The sequence below is a fragment of the Eubalaena glacialis genome, chromosome 11 (assembly GCF_028564815.1).
Source record: "Eubalaena glacialis isolate mEubGla1 chromosome 11, mEubGla1.1.hap2.+ XY, whole genome shotgun sequence".
In the NCBI taxonomy this organism is placed as follows: domain Eukaryota; kingdom Metazoa; phylum Chordata; class Mammalia; order Artiodactyla; family Balaenidae; genus Eubalaena; species Eubalaena glacialis.
In genome coordinates, this window is record NC_083726.1 from 101,699,371 (window position 1) to 101,717,614 (window position 18,244).

General features: G+C 36.7%; 1 protein-coding gene across 3 annotated transcripts in view; it reads right to left on the bottom strand.

Annotated features, from left to right (window-relative positions):
* Positions 1 to 7,525: 7,525 nt before the first annotated feature.
* The window catches only part of PIK3C2G (phosphatidylinositol-4-phosphate 3-kinase catalytic subunit type 2 gamma), a 357,132-nt gene continuing 346,413 nt past the window's right edge, over positions 7,526 to 18,244 (bottom strand). For all 3 annotated transcript variants that reach the window (XM_061204611.1, XM_061204610.1, XM_061204612.1), the window contains 2 exons: positions 16,852 to 16,977; positions 7,526 to 7,742 (listed from right to left, as the gene is read on the bottom strand). In XM_061204611.1, the coding sequence (XP_061060594.1) occupies positions 7,590 to 7,742; positions 16,852 to 16,977 (279 nt within the window). In that variant the 3' untranslated portion in view covers positions 7,526 to 7,589. The remainder of the gene's footprint in view (positions 7,743 to 16,851; positions 16,978 to 18,244) is intronic.

Sequence of the window (18,244 nt, forward strand, 5' to 3'; positions counted from 1 at the left end):
TTAATTGAGAATTCTTGGATGTCTTGGAGATCCATGTTGGATTATGGTGACCTAAAGAGGGCTGTCTCCTCTCCTGAGCCCTCTATATGCCCTGCTTTTTCTTCCTACCCCTGGGTCCTTCCTGCACTGTCAGTGGCCTCATGCACATTTGTGGACATTCCAGCTGACACATTCAAGCTGCATCCATACACACTGCAAGCAGCCTGCCCTCGGCCACCACTGGAGCCTAGGCATTGTTCACCCTGGTAGTGGTGTCTGACTTCAGGTCAGTGGACCCTTAGAAGGCCTGCAAACGCTGTTCAGGCAGGGAATTCAGGGGTCATGTGTACCTAGAATGTGGTCTAGAATGAGGCTTTTGGGTGTGGCTGAGTCACACCTGGAGGAAGTAGGCTTCTCCAAGGCGAGGGCGCCAGGGCAAGGACTCCTCTTGCCTGGATCCAATGCTGTACTGTCAGTGAACAAAACTTCTTTAGAGCCTTGTGTTTTAGTGAAAGGATACAAAACATAAATAATAAGCAAAAGAAATAAGTAAATCATATAGAATGTTCAAAGGTGGTAAGTATATAAGACAAAAAAGTAGAGCAGAGTGGGAAGGATCTGGCATGTGTCTGGGGACAGGGCAGGTTACAATATGACACAGACTGGTCCAGGCAGGCCTGTCAGAGATGGAAACATTTGACCAAGACTTGAAAGAGGTGAGAGAATAGGCAAGTGGATGTATGGGACAAAAGCACATTTTGGAAAGAAGGAGCTGTCTGATAAAGATTTCAGAGAAGAAGCATGCCTGGAATGAATGTTCAGGGAAAGGAAAGGCCAGTGTTTCTTGAGTGTTTTGAGTATAGGAGGATATAATGGGAGTGAAAATCAGGGAGATGGCCGATGGGAGGCCAGATCACATTGGGCTTTTTAGGTTATTTTAAAGGTTTGTGCTTTTACTCTGAGAGTAGAAGCCCCTGCAGAGTTTTGAGCAGAAGAGAGACAAGCTCACTCCAATTTCTGTGTTGAGAATAGACAGTATGGGACACAGGGTAAACAGAAACAAGGAGAAGGCAATTGTAGTAATTTGGGACAAATTTAATAGGAGTACCTTGAACTGGAGAGGAAGCAGATGGAGAGTGGTAAGTGGGTGGATTTGGGAAAAGTTTTGAAGGCAGAGCTACAGGAGTTTCTTATGGACTGAATTATACTCAGAGAAAGAGCAAGGAAGTGGGTATCAAGGATGACTTCAAGTTTTTTGCTATTTAAAACTGATCAGGAGTCTAGTTTTAAACATGCTGAGTTTGCGATGATAGATATTCGAGGGGGATGCTGTGTAGGCAGTTGGATATGGCACTCTAGAATTTGGGAGGGGTTCTGGGCGGGAGTTATTATTTTTAAATGATATTTATTTTAATGGTATTGTTTTCTTTCTAATTTTACAAGCAAAACATGTTCATTGTGGACAACTAGAAGTACATAGCAGTATGAAAATTAACAATCACCCATAATCCCCAACCCACAGAGATAACCATTGTTAACATTTTGATGTATTTCCTTTCAGTGTCTACGTACCTTTTTCAAATTGAGGTGTAATTGACCTAGATCTCTACGTTAGTTCCAGGTGCACAACATAGTGATTCGATCGATATTTCTATACATTACAAAATGATCACCATGATATGTTTAGTTATCATCTGTCACTATACAGAGATATTATAATTGGCTATATTCCTCATGCTGTACATTTCATACCCGTGACTCATCTATTTTGTAACTGGAAGTTTGTACCTTTTAATCTCCCTCACCGCTTTCATTCTTCCCGCAACTTCCTCCCCTCTGGTAACTGCCTATTTGCTCTGTTTTTACGAGTTTGTTCTGTTTTGTTACGTTTGTTTGTTCATTTTCTTTGTTTGTTAGATTCCACATGTAAGTGAAAATCACAGGGTATGGTATTTGTCTTTCTCTGTCTGACTTATTTCACTTAGTATAATACCCTCCAGGTCCATCCACGTTGTTGCAAATGGCAAGATTTCATTATTTTTTTAGACTGAGTCATATTCCGTTGTAGGTATACACCACATCTTCTTTATTCACTCTCTGATTGGGCACCTAGGTTATTTCCATATCTTGGCTATTGTAAATAATGCTGAAATAAACATAGGGGTGCATATATCTTTTCTAATTAGTGTTTTTGTTTTCTCTGGAAAATACCCAGAAGTGGAATTGATGGATTGTGTAGTTCTATTTTTAATTTTTTGAGGAACCTCCATACTGTTTTCCATAGTGACTGCACCAATTTACATTCCCACCAACAGTCTATGAAGGTTCCCTTTTCTCCACATCCTTGCCCACACTTGTTATTTGTTGTCTTTTTGATAGCAACTATCCTGACACGTGTGAGGTGATACCTCTTTGTGGTTTTAATTTGAATTTCCCTGATGATTAGTGATGTTGAGCATCTTTTCATGTGTCTTTTGCCTATCTGTATGTCTTCTTGGGAAAAATGTCTTTAAAAAAGTTCTTCTGACCATTTTTTAAATGGGAAAAATGTCTTAAAGTTCTTCTGACCATTTTTTAAATGGGTTGTTTGTTTTTTTGATGTTGAGTTGTATGTGTTCTTTGTATATTTTGGATTTTAACCCCTTATCAGATATATCATTTGCAAATATCTTCCTCCATTCAGTAAGTGGGCTTTTTGTTCTGTTGATAGTTCCTTCACTGTGAAAAACTTTTTAATTTGATGTAGTCCCATTTGTTTACTTTTGCTTTTGTTTCCCTTGCCTGAGGAGACAGATTCAAAACAATAAGCCTAAGACCAATGTCAAAGAGCATACTACCTATGTTTTCTTCTAGGATATTTATGGTTTTAGGTCTTACACTTAAGTCTTTAATCCATTTTGAGTTTATCCTTGTACATGGTATGAGAAAGTAGTCCAGCTTGATTCTTTTGCATGTGGCTATCCAGTTTTCCCAACATCACTTATTGAAGAGGCTGTCTTTTCCCCATTATATATTCTTGCCTCCTTCATTGTAGATGAATTGCCCGTATAAGTGTGGGTTCATTTCAGGGCTCTCTATTCTGTTCCATTGATTGATGTGGGTTTTTTTTTTTTTTGAGTCACTACTACCATACTATTTTGATTACTGTACCTTTGTAGAGCATGATACCTCCAGCTTTGTTCTTTTTTCTCAAGATTGTTTTGGCTACTTGAGGTCTTTTATGTTTCCAAACAAATTTTAAAATTATTTATTCTAATTCTGTGAAAAATGCCATTGGTATTTTGATAGGAATTGCATTGAATCTGTAGATTGCTTTGGGCAATATGGTTATTTTAACAATATTAAATCTTCCAATCTATGAGCACAATATATTTTTCCATTTGTTTGTGTCATCTTCAATTTCTTTCATCAATATCATATCATTTTCTGAGTACAGGTCTTTTACATCCTTGGTAAGATTTATTCCTTGGTATTTTATTATTTTTGATGCAACTGCAAATGGGATTGTCTTCTTAATTTCTCTTTCTGATAGTTCATTGTTAGTGTATAGAAATGCAACAGATCTCTATGTTAATTTTGTATCCTGCAACTTCAGAGAATCCATTGATGAGTTCTAATAGTTTTTTGATGGTATCTTTAGGATTTTCAATATGCAGTATCATCTTAACTGCAAACAGTGACAGTTTTACTTCTTCCTTTCCAATTTGGATTCCTTTCATTTCTTTGTCTTTTCTGATTACTTGTGCCTAGGACTTCCAATATTATGTTAAATAAAAAGGTGAGAATGGGCATCCTTGTCTTGTTCCTGATCTTAGAGAAAATGCTTTCAGCTTTTACTGTTACGTTAGCTGTGGGCTTGTCGTATACGGTCTTTATTATGTTGAGGTATGTTTCCTGTATACCCACTTTGTTGTAAGTTTTTTATCATAAATGGATGTCGAATTGTGTCAAAAGCTTTTTCCACATCTACTGAGATGATCATATGATTTTTATTCCTCAGTTTGTTAATGTGGTGTATCACATTGATTGAGTTCCACTACTCTGTCTTCCAGTTCATTGATTCGTTCCTCTGTATCATGTAATCTACTGTTGATTCCTCCTAGTGTATTTTTTTGTTTCAATTATTGTATTCTTCAGTTCTGTTTAGTTTTTTACATTTTCTAACTCTTTGTTGAAATTCTTACTGTGTTCATCCATTCTTCACCTGAGTTGTTTATAATCATTACCTTGAACTCTTTACTGGGTTGATTGTTTATCTCTACTTCACTTGGCTCTTCTTCTAAGGTTTTATCTTGTTCCCTCATTTCAACAATATTCCTCTGCCACCTCATTTTGTCTGACTCTCTGTTTTTATTTCTATGTATTCCATAAGTCAGATATATTTCCTGATCTTGGAAAAGTGGCCTTATGTAGGAGACATCCTATTGGGTCCAGAAGCACACTCCCTTCTATCACCAGAGCTATATACTCTAGGAGTGCCCCCTGTGAGGGCTGAATGGGCCCTTCTGTTGTTGTGGGGCCATCTACTGTGAGAGTGTTGGTAGGCGTGACCAGCCCGCAGCCTGATTGGTGTCAGCCCTGCCTAGTGCAGTGGCTGCCAGCTGCTGGTGGGTGGGCCCAGGTCCTGGTGCTAACAAGCTAGAGGGAGTGCTCCAAAATGGCTCTTGCCAGCACCAGTGTCCTTGTGGTAGTACAAACTCTCAAAGGCTGCCACCAGCATCTATGCCCCCAGGGTGAGTTCCAGTTATAGCTTGCCTTTCCAGGAGGCTCTCCAAAATCAACTGGTAGGTCTGACCTGGGCTCCTTTCAAATCACTGCTTCAGCTCTAGGTCTCAGGGCATGTGAGAGTTTGTGTGGGCCCTTTAAGAGCAAAGTCTCTTTCCTACAGCCCTCCAATTCTCCTGAATACAAGTCCTGCTGGCCTTCAAAGTCAGATGTTTTGGGGGGCTCATCTTTCCAGTGCAGGGCCCCTGGTCTGGGGAGCTTAATGTGGGGCTCAGACTCCTTGATCTTTGGGGGGAATGTCTGCAATTGTGATTATCCTCCCACTTGTGGATCACCTACCCATGGGTGTGGGTGTTGACTATACTGTGTGTTCATTCCTCCTATTCATCTCATTGTGATTCCTTTTTTCTATCTCTAGTTGTAGATATTTTCTGCTAGTCTTCAGATTGTTCTCATTAATAGTTGCTCTGTATGTGGTTGTAATTTTGGTGTGCCTGTGGGAGGAGTTGAGTTCAGAGTCTACCTACTCCACCATCTTGGGCTGAAGTTATAAAACTGGGAAACTGGGAATAATCAGCATACAGATGATACTTAAAGCCATCAAAATAGATGAGGTCACTAGGGAGTGAAAGCTGATGGAGAAGAGGACCAAGGAGTAAGTCCTGGACACTCCAACACTGGAGACTGTGGAAAAGAGGATGCTCCTTCACAGAAGACTGAGAAGGAGGGACTGATGTTATATAGAAGGAAAGCACAAGAGGGTGTTGTGTTCTGGAAGCCAAATGAAGAGTATTGAGAAAGAGAGTTATTGATTGTGTCAAATACTGCTGATGGATAAGCTCAGATCAGGGCTGGAAATTGACCTTTGGATTTAGCTATGTGGAGGTCAGAAGGGACCTTGACAAAAGCAGTTTTGTTGAAGTGTTTGGGACAAACACCTCCTTGGAATGGTCTGAGAGAAAATGAGAGGAGAGAAACTGGAAGCAGAGATTAGAGACAACAGTTTTGAAGAGTTTTGCTATAAAGAAGATCAGGCCAATTGGATGAGTATTTCGAAGGGAGATGGAGGTGCCAAGAAGTTTTTTATGATGCTTGTGCCATCATGTAACCATGTAACATCATGGTTGTATGCCGAAGTGAATTATCCAGTAGAGAATAAAGAAATGATGCTTTTGAATAGAGGAGAGTTTCAGTAATGCTTGTGAGTAGGTGAGAGGGGCTGGGATCAAATGTACAAGTTGAGAGATTGGTTATGGTTAGGAGCTTGGGTCATTTTTCCATGATAATAAGTAGGAAGGAGGAACATAGAATCTGCTGGGCAGGTAGATGTGCTAGTGGAATATGTAGAGGTTTTCTTTTGACTGATTCCAATTTCTAAGTGAAGTAGGAAACAAAGTCATCAGCTGAGAGTGAGGATTACAGTAGAGGGTGATGAGGTTTCAGCAGAGAGAAGGGTGCGGAATCACTATCTGTTAGAAAAGGGAGAGTGAGTGGACCTGAAACATAGAACCATTGTCCAGAGCATTATGGCTTACTTGACTCACATGATCATGTGTTTGAAACGAGACTACATCAACCCATACCAGGCACTCAAATATTTTCAATGAATAAGTGTACAGTCTTTTACATGTTTACATGGTTATGCAGATGACCATATAAAAAGAGCTTAAATTACTTTTTTATCCACACACAGGAAAACACTGAGTAAAGCAAGGGTTTTAGTAATTTAATTGGAAGAAATTTTTAAAAAATGATATGATTCTCTTAAAGAATGTGGCATAGTGCCTTGAGTTACACCTACTTTGCAGGTGGAAATCTGCAGGATTGTTTACTCTGGTCATGATGAATGTGAAAGTAGGTTCAGAAGTAAGAAAACTTTTTGTTGTGCAGAGAAGAGGTTTTGATCAGAGGGGAGAGTTTCAGAGTTTGAGATCTTTGAATTAGCGGATAATGAAGTTTAAAATGTGATAATGCCTCTGTTTGGGTGAAATCCAGTGATGATGAATTGATTGGTGCTGAAGAGGGTGAAAAGCTACAAAGTTTCTTCCAAAAATTGGATTTAAGAATTTCAGGCATTTATGTTTGTTTTTTCTGACAGAAATTAATACAGCATTCTTCTAAAACTTACTAATCCCCTCAATAAATAAGATTATAAGTAGATATGTAGGTATATATATTTAATTCAAATTTTAAAAATTTGTTACAGATATACTTAGGTCTTGAAGTAATTGATGAGATTTATTTATTTGCTTGTCTTTTTTTGGAAAATACATTTAAAGTATTGCTTTTAACTGTAGGCACATAAAACGTGAACACATGTTTGATTTAAAAGACACATTAAATGTCCTTTTTTAAATTTTATACATTGAATTTTACACAATCAATTGGAAAAAAGGTTCTAAGAAAACAATGAAACACAGGTAGAGAATAAATAACTATAAAAGACTGATTCTGATTTATTTTCTTTGTGTCCTTAGTACACCATCATGCTACCTTTTTTTTTTTAAAATTTATTTATTTTTGGCTGCGCTGGGTCTTCGTTGCTGCGAGAGGGCTTTCTCTAGTTGCTGCAAGCGGGGGCTACTCTTCGTTGCAGTGCGTGGGTTTCTCATTGCGGTGCCTTCTCTTTGCGGAGCACAGGCTCTAGACGCGCGGGCTTCAGTAACTGTGGCGCGTGGGTTTAGTTGCTCCGCGGCATGTGGGATCTTCCCGGACCACGGATCAAACCCGTGTCCCCTGCATTGGCAGGTGGATTCTTAACCACTGCGCCACCAGGGAAGTCCCCACCATGCTATCTTTGATAACAAAAATGTCCTGATCTTGTGATAGAGAGGCCCCAAAGTGAAAGAAATACGAGTAATGAATGCGTATGTTCATAGCAATGCTTAAATGATACTGTTTCCTAGTGGATACCATTTTTCTTCCTTGAGTGGGACACTACAGAGTTGGATATTAATTGCTCCTACAAAGGTGGTTTTGCTCTTTACAATAAGCATTAAGACATGTCCTTGGAGCTCTGTGACTTCATCATATACTACCTAAAAAGGGAGAGAATAATGAGAATATAAATCAAATACGCTTAAATGCATCTTTAAAAAAATACTGCTTTTAACAAAAATATTTGCACACTGATATCTTGTACCTTGGAATGGATAGGTTAATGTTAGAATCTTCCATTTCTAACTCTAATTCTGAAGAGCTAAAAAGGTTCTGCTAACATAAAGGAGTTTAATGACAGAATATTTCTCTAAGAAGCTTAGAATTTACTCTGATTCCATTAAAAATTGTCTATCCCAAATTTAATAAGACTGTAAATCATTCTCTAGGAATAAATTTAAATACCTGTCACCTTTCAACTGTCCTTGGATTTATTGTTCAACATGGGACCTTGAACACTATCTTTCTTTGTTGAAGGCTAATGAGGAAAGCAGACCAATCTCCATGATTTCCTTGTGTTAATTTAATGTAGTATAGTATTTCCTTCTACATGTGAAGCAGTCGCTCTATGGTTACTTTAATTTATTTAAAATTGTTTAATTTTTAGTTATGAAAATATATGCTCATTAAATAAAATATGGGGATGAAACAAAAAAAAGAATAAAAAAGAAAGGAAAGATTTCTATTTCTACCATTAGGAGATAATTACAGTTAACATTTTGATGTGTTTTTTGTTTTCTATATATAATTACTTTTTAAGAATCTGAGCTGTAATTATGTTGTGTGTATAGTTTTGTGTTTTTCTCTTTTTCACTTACTAGTCATGTAACTAGTTTTAAAAAAGAGAGCTGTTCAACTGTGTGTTTTATAATATCCAAGAAGTAAGTCACAGGCATTACCACTGGGTGCCTGCAGTGGTAAAGAAGCTTTAAAAGTGTAGTACTATCAAGAAATTAGTTATACATCAGAGGAGGGGAGAGCTGTGTATAGACCCAACATGGTTGCCAAGGAAACTCCTTATAACACATTTGGAGGAGTTTCATATGATGATACAAACATGCTTGCTTTTTACAGCTAAACTACAAGATAGAAAGAAGCGTTCTCTATATATGCAAAAAGGAATCAGAGGAAACAAATTGAGAGGAAAGGCTTTGGAATCCACTGGGAGGCCTGCTCGGTGTGTATGGATGCAATTTCTAGCCCATCGTACCGCATTTGCCTACCATTTACGAACCCATTAATTTATCAATGAAATTCCATTCAAGATCAATCTGTTAGCTGCTCTGAACAATGATTTACTTATCAAGTAAATAATAATTCAATCAAGGGAATGAGATACAATATAATATGCTAATCCAGTCTACCCTGCTTCGTGTGACATCTCCTGCTACCAACTCTTCTAGAATCCTGCTCCCATTCCAGACAGGAGATTACCTTTTAAGTTTCTTAGGACAGCTTATTCAAATTATTCCATTTAATTTATTGAGTTCCCCTGGATAGTAAAGGATTTTAAGGGCTGCCTTAAAAATTTCAAAAGCCTACCAATGTAATTCATCTTTCATCACAAAGGGATGCTCAACGTGGACTCCGTGAACCACTCTTGTCTCCTGAATGCTTATCTTCCCAGGACTTCAGAGTAAGCTCCTTTCCTTTTCTCTACAGTGGTTATTTTGAACTGTCTAAATTATCCTCCATTTTCCTCCCCACAACACGTTCAGCAGATGAACTCATCTCCTATTTTAAAAAGAAAATAGATGAAAGGGCCCTCGAAGTGTTAGTGTGTGTGAAGAAAAATGGAATAATTCTAAGCATTAGGCCTTTGGAAAAGTCTGGCTTAAGAACTCTGTGAATCATATAAATTAGTGCTAAAGATATAACTTTCTAAGAAACATATCAGTATCAATGATTCATATTTATATAAATCTGTTGTCAACTCCAGCTCTTCCTCCATTTACAATGGGGTTACATCCTGATAAACCCATGGTAAATTGAAAATATTGTAGCCGAAAATGCATTTAATATACCTAACCCACCAAACATCATAGCTTAGCCTAACTACCTTAAACATGCTCAGAATGTCTCATGTAATTTATTGAATACTGTACTGAAAGTGAAAAACGGAATGGTTGTCTGGGTACCAAATGGTTGTAAGCGTATTGATTGTTTACTCTCGTGGCTGACTGGGAGCTGTGGCTCAGCATCAGGAAAGAGTATCCTACCACATATCGATAACCTGGGAAAAGAGCAAAATTCAAAATTCGAAGTATGGTTTCTACTGAATGTATATCTCTTTTGTACCATCATAAAGTAAAAAAAATTTCAGGTTGAGCCATCCTAAGTTGGGGGCCATCTGAATGTGTTTTCTCATTTGAATATGGTGATAATAATATTTACCTTCTGGCATTGTGAGAAAGAATAAAATGAGATAATAAATATAAGCCTTCTTACAAAGCCTGATACATAGTAAACACTAATGAATTACAGCTGAAAAAGATCCATCAAATACGCAAAAAAAGAACAGTTGTTTCTTGGTATTTTGCCTTCTCTGACTGGAGATAACAGTTGTACACAAAATTGAGTCTCCCAGGTATTTAACAAGCTGAAATTCTTTAATAAATTACAGGAATTAATTGCCTTCCTGGTTAAAATACAAACATTTGAACTCCAAAGTTTATATTACTTTATGGATTTTTTTCCCCCGTGCTTCATTATGCAAAAGCTATTTTCTTGAAAGTGACTGAGGTTTTATAAACATGTAATCATTGTACATTATAGAAGATATATATATATATCTGTTCTAATTGCTTTACTGCATCCATAACGTTGTTTAAAAAAATAAGCGCTTTTTTCTTCCAATGCAATGAATAATTAGTGGGTAATGCTAAAGAAGTACACAGATGATTATATTCTTTGAGCCTTTTCACCAAATGATTTAATATGTATTGTGCCTTAACATAAACAGAACCAAAAATGCACAGCTCTTTTAATTTCACTTTATAATACTTTTTACCCATAGGCATGTGTCAAGTCTTCATTGCCTTCTGACAAACATTGAATTTGTAGGTTTGAAATTGTCACATCAAGTAGAAAAACACTGTTTAGGGTAATTTAATTAAGTAGGATAATATCTAAGAAAGAAATACAATGTAAACTATTATATATAGAATGGTTAAACAATAAGGTCCTACTGTATAGTACAGGGAACTATATTCAATATCCTGTGATAAACCATAATGGAAAAGAATATAAAAAAAAAGAATGCCTATATGTGTATAACTGAGTCACTTTGCTGTACAGCAGAGATTCGCAGAACATTGTAAACTGGCTATACTTCAATAGAAAAAAAGGAAGGAATACAATGTACAACATACATTGACTATAACAATATAATTCTGTTTTAAAATAGAATCTGTATTTCTAATGAATCATTAAAAAAATAATGGTTCTTAACCAGATGCCAAATGTCGTAGAGTAGAAAGAGCAATGGCACTGGAGTCAGAATCCCAGCTCTGCTTATTAAAGGCTGTAGGGCAATTCCAGCAGTGCTCTGACCATCAGCCCTGCCCCATCCTGAGCCCAGTCATGTCTACCACAGGGATTTGCATGTGAGAGGGGTTTTTAGGAAGACTGCTGGCAATCCTGTTGGGAATCACTCTGGGAAGTGTTAAGGTGACAAGTCTGGCCCTGTATTAGAGCTTTAGTATCTGCAGGGTGGATACTAAAGGGACAACTTGGCAGTGGTCCTGACCCAGCCTCTCTCAGAATATTAGGGAGAAAGAGGGTTATGAATAACAATTGAACGGACTATTTTCATGAAAAGCTTTTTAAGGTGATGCGATGTAATATTCACTTTGTATTCCTCTAAGAGATTTATATAAGAAGGGGAGTGAGGTTGTTCTCTCCCACTTCCCAGACCATTGCCTGGCTTTGGCAGTTTGAGAAATCCCAGAGTGGCTGATGTAGCAGTACACAGGAAGCAAAGCAGGGGGAGAAGTTAAAAACAAGGTAGGTGCCATGTGATAACTTACTGGGCTCCTTAGAAAGCACATACAGTTGGCCCTCTGTATCCATGGGTTCTGCATCCATGGATTCAGTCAACCACAAATCAAAAATATTCAGGGAAAAAATTCCAGAAAGTTCCAAAAAGGAAAAGTTGAATTTCCAGCAACTATTTACATAGCATTTACATTGTATCAAGTATTATGAGTAATCTAGAGATGATTTAAAGTATACGGGAGGATGTGCATAGGTTATATGCAAATATTATGCCGTTTTATATAAAGCACTTGGGCACCCATGAATTTTGGTATCCTCGGGGCTCCTGGAACCAATCTCCCTGCAGATAAAAAGGGATGAGGGGCGACTGTATAAGGTGTTGCTAAGAATGCACAGAAATAATTGAGGGATTTGGCACAGAGATGGGGGTCTATAGCACAGCTGAGGGGGAGAGAAAGTAAAACCACAGTTAAAACTGGTGCACTTTTTTTGCATTTCTTATAAATAAGGATTTTTATATTGATACACAGCATAATGGGAGAAAAATTAAAATACTGTTAGTGTTTTTCTTCTCATGGCTTTCTAAATTCAACCAGCTTCCCTGTCAAATTTGTTTATATGATGATCATTACTATTAGTCACTTATCCATACACTAATTCACATTTCCTCTCATTTGGGTTATGTATAAATTGGAGTTTGCTACGCATAGACTATGAACTATTGTTTTTGAAACAATTTTAAATGTGTTCAATGTATAAAGAGTGTGTGTCCAAGCTACAAGTATGGGCTGATGGAGAAAAGTATTGCAGTGATTTCTAATCAATGGGCCATGAATGTGTGAGGACTCAGAATTATTGCAAGCCGTGAGACAATTTATGGACACAGCAAGCATCATAAAATAATCTCCACACATGTGCATTTACTACTGGTTTTTATAGTACATATAGCTTGAGATAAATAAAACACAAATTTATTTAAACTCCTGGATTGTTAGTGGCTTTTCATCATTATGTGTTTCCTTAGATACAAATGCTGAAGTACAGCATGCACTCTGAGAAGTTTCTTGATATTCATGTAGGGGGTCTTATACCCAGAACGTATGGAAACTAGGGATATAGAGTTGGGAGGTGTATACCTCTAGCTGTTGACATCATGACAAATAATAAAATGTCAAAATATATTTCCTTACTAAAGTATCTATTATTTGAATATATATAAATGTTTGATAGTTTTACATTTTATACAGTACACATAAAGTGTCACTTATAAAGCTATCCCAAACATTTAATTCCACAAATCTTTTTAGAAGTAGCTAAGTTTCAAAGATACTAAGAAAGATAAGACATTTTCCTTGTCCTCAAGAAGTTTTCCATGTACTAGAAGAAAAAAGTCTGTGTAGGAATAAATAAGAGATGGTAAATGTGGCGTAAGAGACAGGGAAGAGAGACTGGTTCACAGAGTCCATATTTGAGGTAAACCTCAAAGTTGGCAGAGAAGGGCAGGAGGGTGAACAGCTACATGAGCTCTATCACAGAGGTCATAGGGATTATTCAGGGAATGACAAGCTGTCTGATGTGACTTGAGAATATGACTAAGTATGGGGCAATGGAAGGGCATGAGCAAACAAATCTTCCTTACTTATTGTTGTCAAAGGTGCAAAAGACATTTAACATAGGAAGAATTGCTTTTTCAATAAATGGTGCTGAAATAACTGGCATTCATAGGCAAAAAAAGTGAACCTCAACCTAAACCTCACACTTTCTTCAAAAATCAACTAAAAATGAATAATGGACTTAGATGTAAAATGTAAAACTATAAAACATTTAGAAAAAATATAGGAGAAAATCTTTAGAACTTAGTGCTAGGTGAAGAGTTCTTAGACTTGCCACCAAATATGCAGTCTACAAAAGAAAAAAATTGATAAACTGGGTCTCATCAAAATTGAAAATTTTTACTCTGTGAAAACCCCTGAGAAAAGGAGGAAAAGTCAAACTACAGACTGGGAGAAAATATTTGCAAACCACACATCTGACAAAGGACTATTATCCATAGTATATAAAGAATCTCAAAAGTCAACAGTAAAAATGAGTAAAAATGCAAACTATCTAATTAGAAAATGAACAAAGACACGAAGAGACATTTCATGAAAGAGGGTATGCAGATGGTAAATAAGCACATGAAAAAAATTCAGCATCATTCGCTACTAGATAAATGCAAATTAAAACCACAATGAGCTATTACTCTATACCTTTCAAAAGAACTAAAATTAAATATAGTGATAACACTAAATGCTGGCAAAGATGTAGAGAAATTGGCACAAACATTGTTGGTGGGAGTGTAAAATGGTATAGAAAAGGAGTTTGACAGTCTCTTGAAAAACTATGTACGGCATTACCATATACCATATACCCCAGTAATTACATCTTGAGCGTTTGCTTATGTTTACACAAAAACCTATATATCAATGTGCACAGCAGCTTTGTGTGCAATAGCCCCAAGCCAGAAATAACCCAGATGTCCTTTAATTGGTAAACAGTTAAAGAAACTGTCATACCTCCATGCCATGACTACTACTTAGCAGTGAAAATGAGCAAACTATTGATACATGCAGCTACTTGGATGGATCTCTAGGGAACTATGGTAAGTGAAAATGTAACAAACTGTATGATTCCATTTACATAACATTTGAAATGACAAGGTTATAGAGATAGAGAATAGATTAATCGTTGCCAGGGTTTGGGGATGGGGCGTTAGAGGGAGAAGAGTGTCTGCGGCTATAATAGGGTAGCACCAGGAATCACTGTGATGTAATGTTCTGTACCTTGACTGTGGGGGTGATCACACAAACCTACACGAGTGACATAAATGCACAGAACTAAACATGCACACATATACATAAGAACACATATAAAACTGGAGAAATCGGAATAAGGTCAGTGGATTGTATCAATGTCAATTTCCTGGTAGTGATATTGTCAGCAGTCAGGCAAAGTGTTACCATTGCAGGAAAGTGGTTAAAGGGTATATGAATTCTCTATATATTATTTCTTCCAACTGCTTGTGAATCTACAATTACCTCAAAACAAAAATTTTTTTGAAAAAGTATATAAGGATGATATTGGTCCAGAGACAACTCAGGAAAATTACTGAGTCAAATTTGAAAGGCTGTGAATGCCACACTTGGGATTTTGGATATTATTCAGTAGGCAGTAAGGAACATTTGAAAAAGTTAAGTAGGAGAATAATAAATATGAGTAGTTTTTGACACCTTAGATAGACATTTGAATGATTTAATTGAAAAACACAAGATAGGAGGCTGATAGGAGGCTATTATATTAGCGAAAGTTGCAAGGCCTTCAAACAAAGAAGTAGCGATGGGACACAGAGGAGAAGATGGATTGAAGAGGCAGGTGGCTGCACAAGTAGAATTGACAAAACTTGGGGATTAACTGGACTTGTGAGTGAGGGAGAGGGTGATGTCATTAGAAAGTTTCTTCCGAGGAGATGGCAAACAGAGGAGGAAAGCCTGGTTTAAAAGTGCGTAGGAGGCATCCTAAAGGGGCTCTTTAATAATCAGGTAGAAGTAGAGGTTTAAAGCTTGGGAGAGAAGCCAGGGTTTGAGGAATAAATTCAGATGCAACCTTCAAGTGATAAATGAAAATTTATCAACAAATGAAAATTTGTAGATACATAAGATGCTTTTGAGTGTATATATCAAGAGATGAGGGTAGGTCATGGAACTCCAGCAAATAAATATTTTCAGAGGAAGAATGGCAATGAAGGAAAGTGAGAGAGTGGTTAGAGAAGATAGAAGGCAATTAAGAAAAGGTAGAACTCAATGAAGTAAGTCAGAAAGAGAAAAACAAATACTGTATAATATTGCTTATATGTGGAATCTAGAAAAATGGTACAGATGAACTTATTTCCAAAGCAGAAATAGAGACACTGATGTAGAGAACAAACGTATGGACACCAAGGCGGGTAAGGACAGGTGGGATGAACTGGGAGATTGGGACTGACATGTATACACTACTATGTATAAAATAGATAACTAATGAGAACCTACTGTATAACACAGGGAACTCTACTCAATGCTCTGTGGTGACCTAAATGGGAAAGAAATCCAAAAAAGAGGGCATATATGTAATACCTATAGCTGATTCACTTTGCTGTACAGCAGAAACTAACACAACATTGTAAAGCAACTATACTCCAATAAAAATTAATTATGTTGATTAAAAAAAGAGAAAAGGTAGAGCTTAAGAAGCAAAAGGGAGGTGTAAAGAAAGAGGAAGCAGTTAACAGTGCTGCCGTCTAACTGTTCCGGAGAGGAGAGCCTGATGGCTCATTGGATTGAGCAATTAGGAGTCTTTTGATACCATTTGAATAAAACAGCATCAGTCAAGGTCAGAATCCACACTGCAGAGGATTAAAGGGTGAGAAGGAAGTGATGAACCGAGAGCAGGAAATGTGTTAATTTTGAAAAAGTTTGGAGGTGATAGCGAGGGAAAGAAAATTTGGATGCTTTAGAAAGGCTGACTTGAAGGGTTTATTTGTTTTGTTTTTTTTAAGATTTCTGAGTTGAGGATCCAGTGGATGAGATAGCCTTAAGAAAAGGTGAGCAAATAATTAAGTGAGCAAGGTACAGAGGAGATGGGAAAGGATGGAATCAAGAGAATAAATGTAGGGTTTGCCTTAGAAAGACTTAGGGGATCAGATGTTCAAATCATATACTACAAATGAATTAGAGAGCTATATAAAATATAAATTAACTTCAATATAATTTGTACTTTGTACTTCTTTATTTTTTTCAGTGTTTCAAAAGAGATTTTACAAAGTTTATTGCTATACACAGGTTAGACTATGATAAAGTTATTAGGTAAGGAAAACCAGGTAAAGAAAAACTTGTTAGAGAAAATAAGGTGGAGTCAGGGATAATGTTAGTAGGTGAAACAAATGCTGTAAAGTCTTGGGCTCTTGCTGGAGGCTAGCCACAATTTGAAAATTGGTTCATAAGCACTTTGAAAGCAGTATCTGTATTTTCCAGTTCCTATAGCATCAAGAACAGTGATCGGCAGACAGTGGCTATTTTGGGAAATGTCTTCCCTTTATGGAATAATGCTGCCAATTACTGTAAATTTTCCATATTTGGTCAAGCTGAAAAATGGTAAGAAAAATACAAAACGACTGGACAAGAGTTGACTCATACTTACAATTTCATTGTAAGTGGGGTCGGTACATTTTGGAACAGATTTTGTTTTCCTCATCCGAACTTCACTGGGATACGGTAAAAGATAAAATTCAACATGTGCACTGGGCGTGGAGCCATCTGGGAGATGCTGCAAAGGAAAATGGTTATAAATATTAATGTGCATCACTATTAAAGAAAACAAGTACACAGCTACTAAATTTATCTAGACCAAAGGCAGGATCAAGATTTATTACAGTCACTGTTTATCAGAAAATAAGAGATCAAAAGAAATACATCATTGCTCAAAAATAATCCCAAAATACAGTTTAAAAGAGTAAAACTGTCCATCTTAAATTAAGTGTTGTGTCAGAGAACTACATTTAGAAGTCCATTAAATGTGATTGGCTTTAGCTTTTTATAGTAAAAACTAAATTTGCATTATTTTTTATTGGAGTATAATTGCTTTACAATGTTGTGTTAGTTTCTGCTGTACAATGAAGTGAATCAGCTATATGTATACCTATATCCCCTCCCTCTTGGACCTCCCTCCTACCCATCTAGGTCATCACAGAGCACCGAGCTAAGCTTCCTGTGCTTTATAGCATGTTCCCACTAGCTAAATTTGCATTTTTGACAGAAATGGTCAAGAGATGAATATAACCCACAGGCACAGACAGGAACTGAGTGCCTCAGGAGACTGTACACCACTTGAAAATAAATAATTCAAGTTTAGCACATAATATATAGCATTTAATGATATGTAAATGCATATTATATAATATCACTTTTTCAAACAGAAAAATATCAATTAAACCTACAAGTTTAATATATTTATAAGACTTTGAGTTATAATAATTTTATTATCTAAATTATCCTAAAATATATTGGATAATTCTTTTAAAATTGTGTTCTGTGGAGCTCCCAAAGTTGCCTAAGTTGCTGCCTGATGGGTAGATCAATGATGCCAAATGAGTAGATCTCTGGACCCCCTCTCTCTAGTTTATCCTAACACCCCTGCTCCCCCATCCTCGTTTCAGAATGTCTCTCTTCCTTTTCCACTTTTTTCTTATGGATATTTTTATTTCTTAATAAATTTGAAGAATGAGTACACTGTTTTAAAAATTTGGAAACCATTGTACTTCAGAGAAATGGGTTCTATCTTTGTGACCAAATGGAGAACAAATTGTACTAAAAAACTATGCATATCTAGTTTGATAAAATGAGAAATGCTTGTGTAATTTATATTTAAGTGGATGATTTGAAAGTCACAATTGAGGAATTAAATGGTTCTCTTGGTGAATACATTCTATTAAATTAGTAATTTCCAACAAATATTTTTATATTCTGAATCACAGCGCCATTCACATGTAAACAACCAGTGCTACCCCCAATGTCGTTAGCTTTAATTTTACATC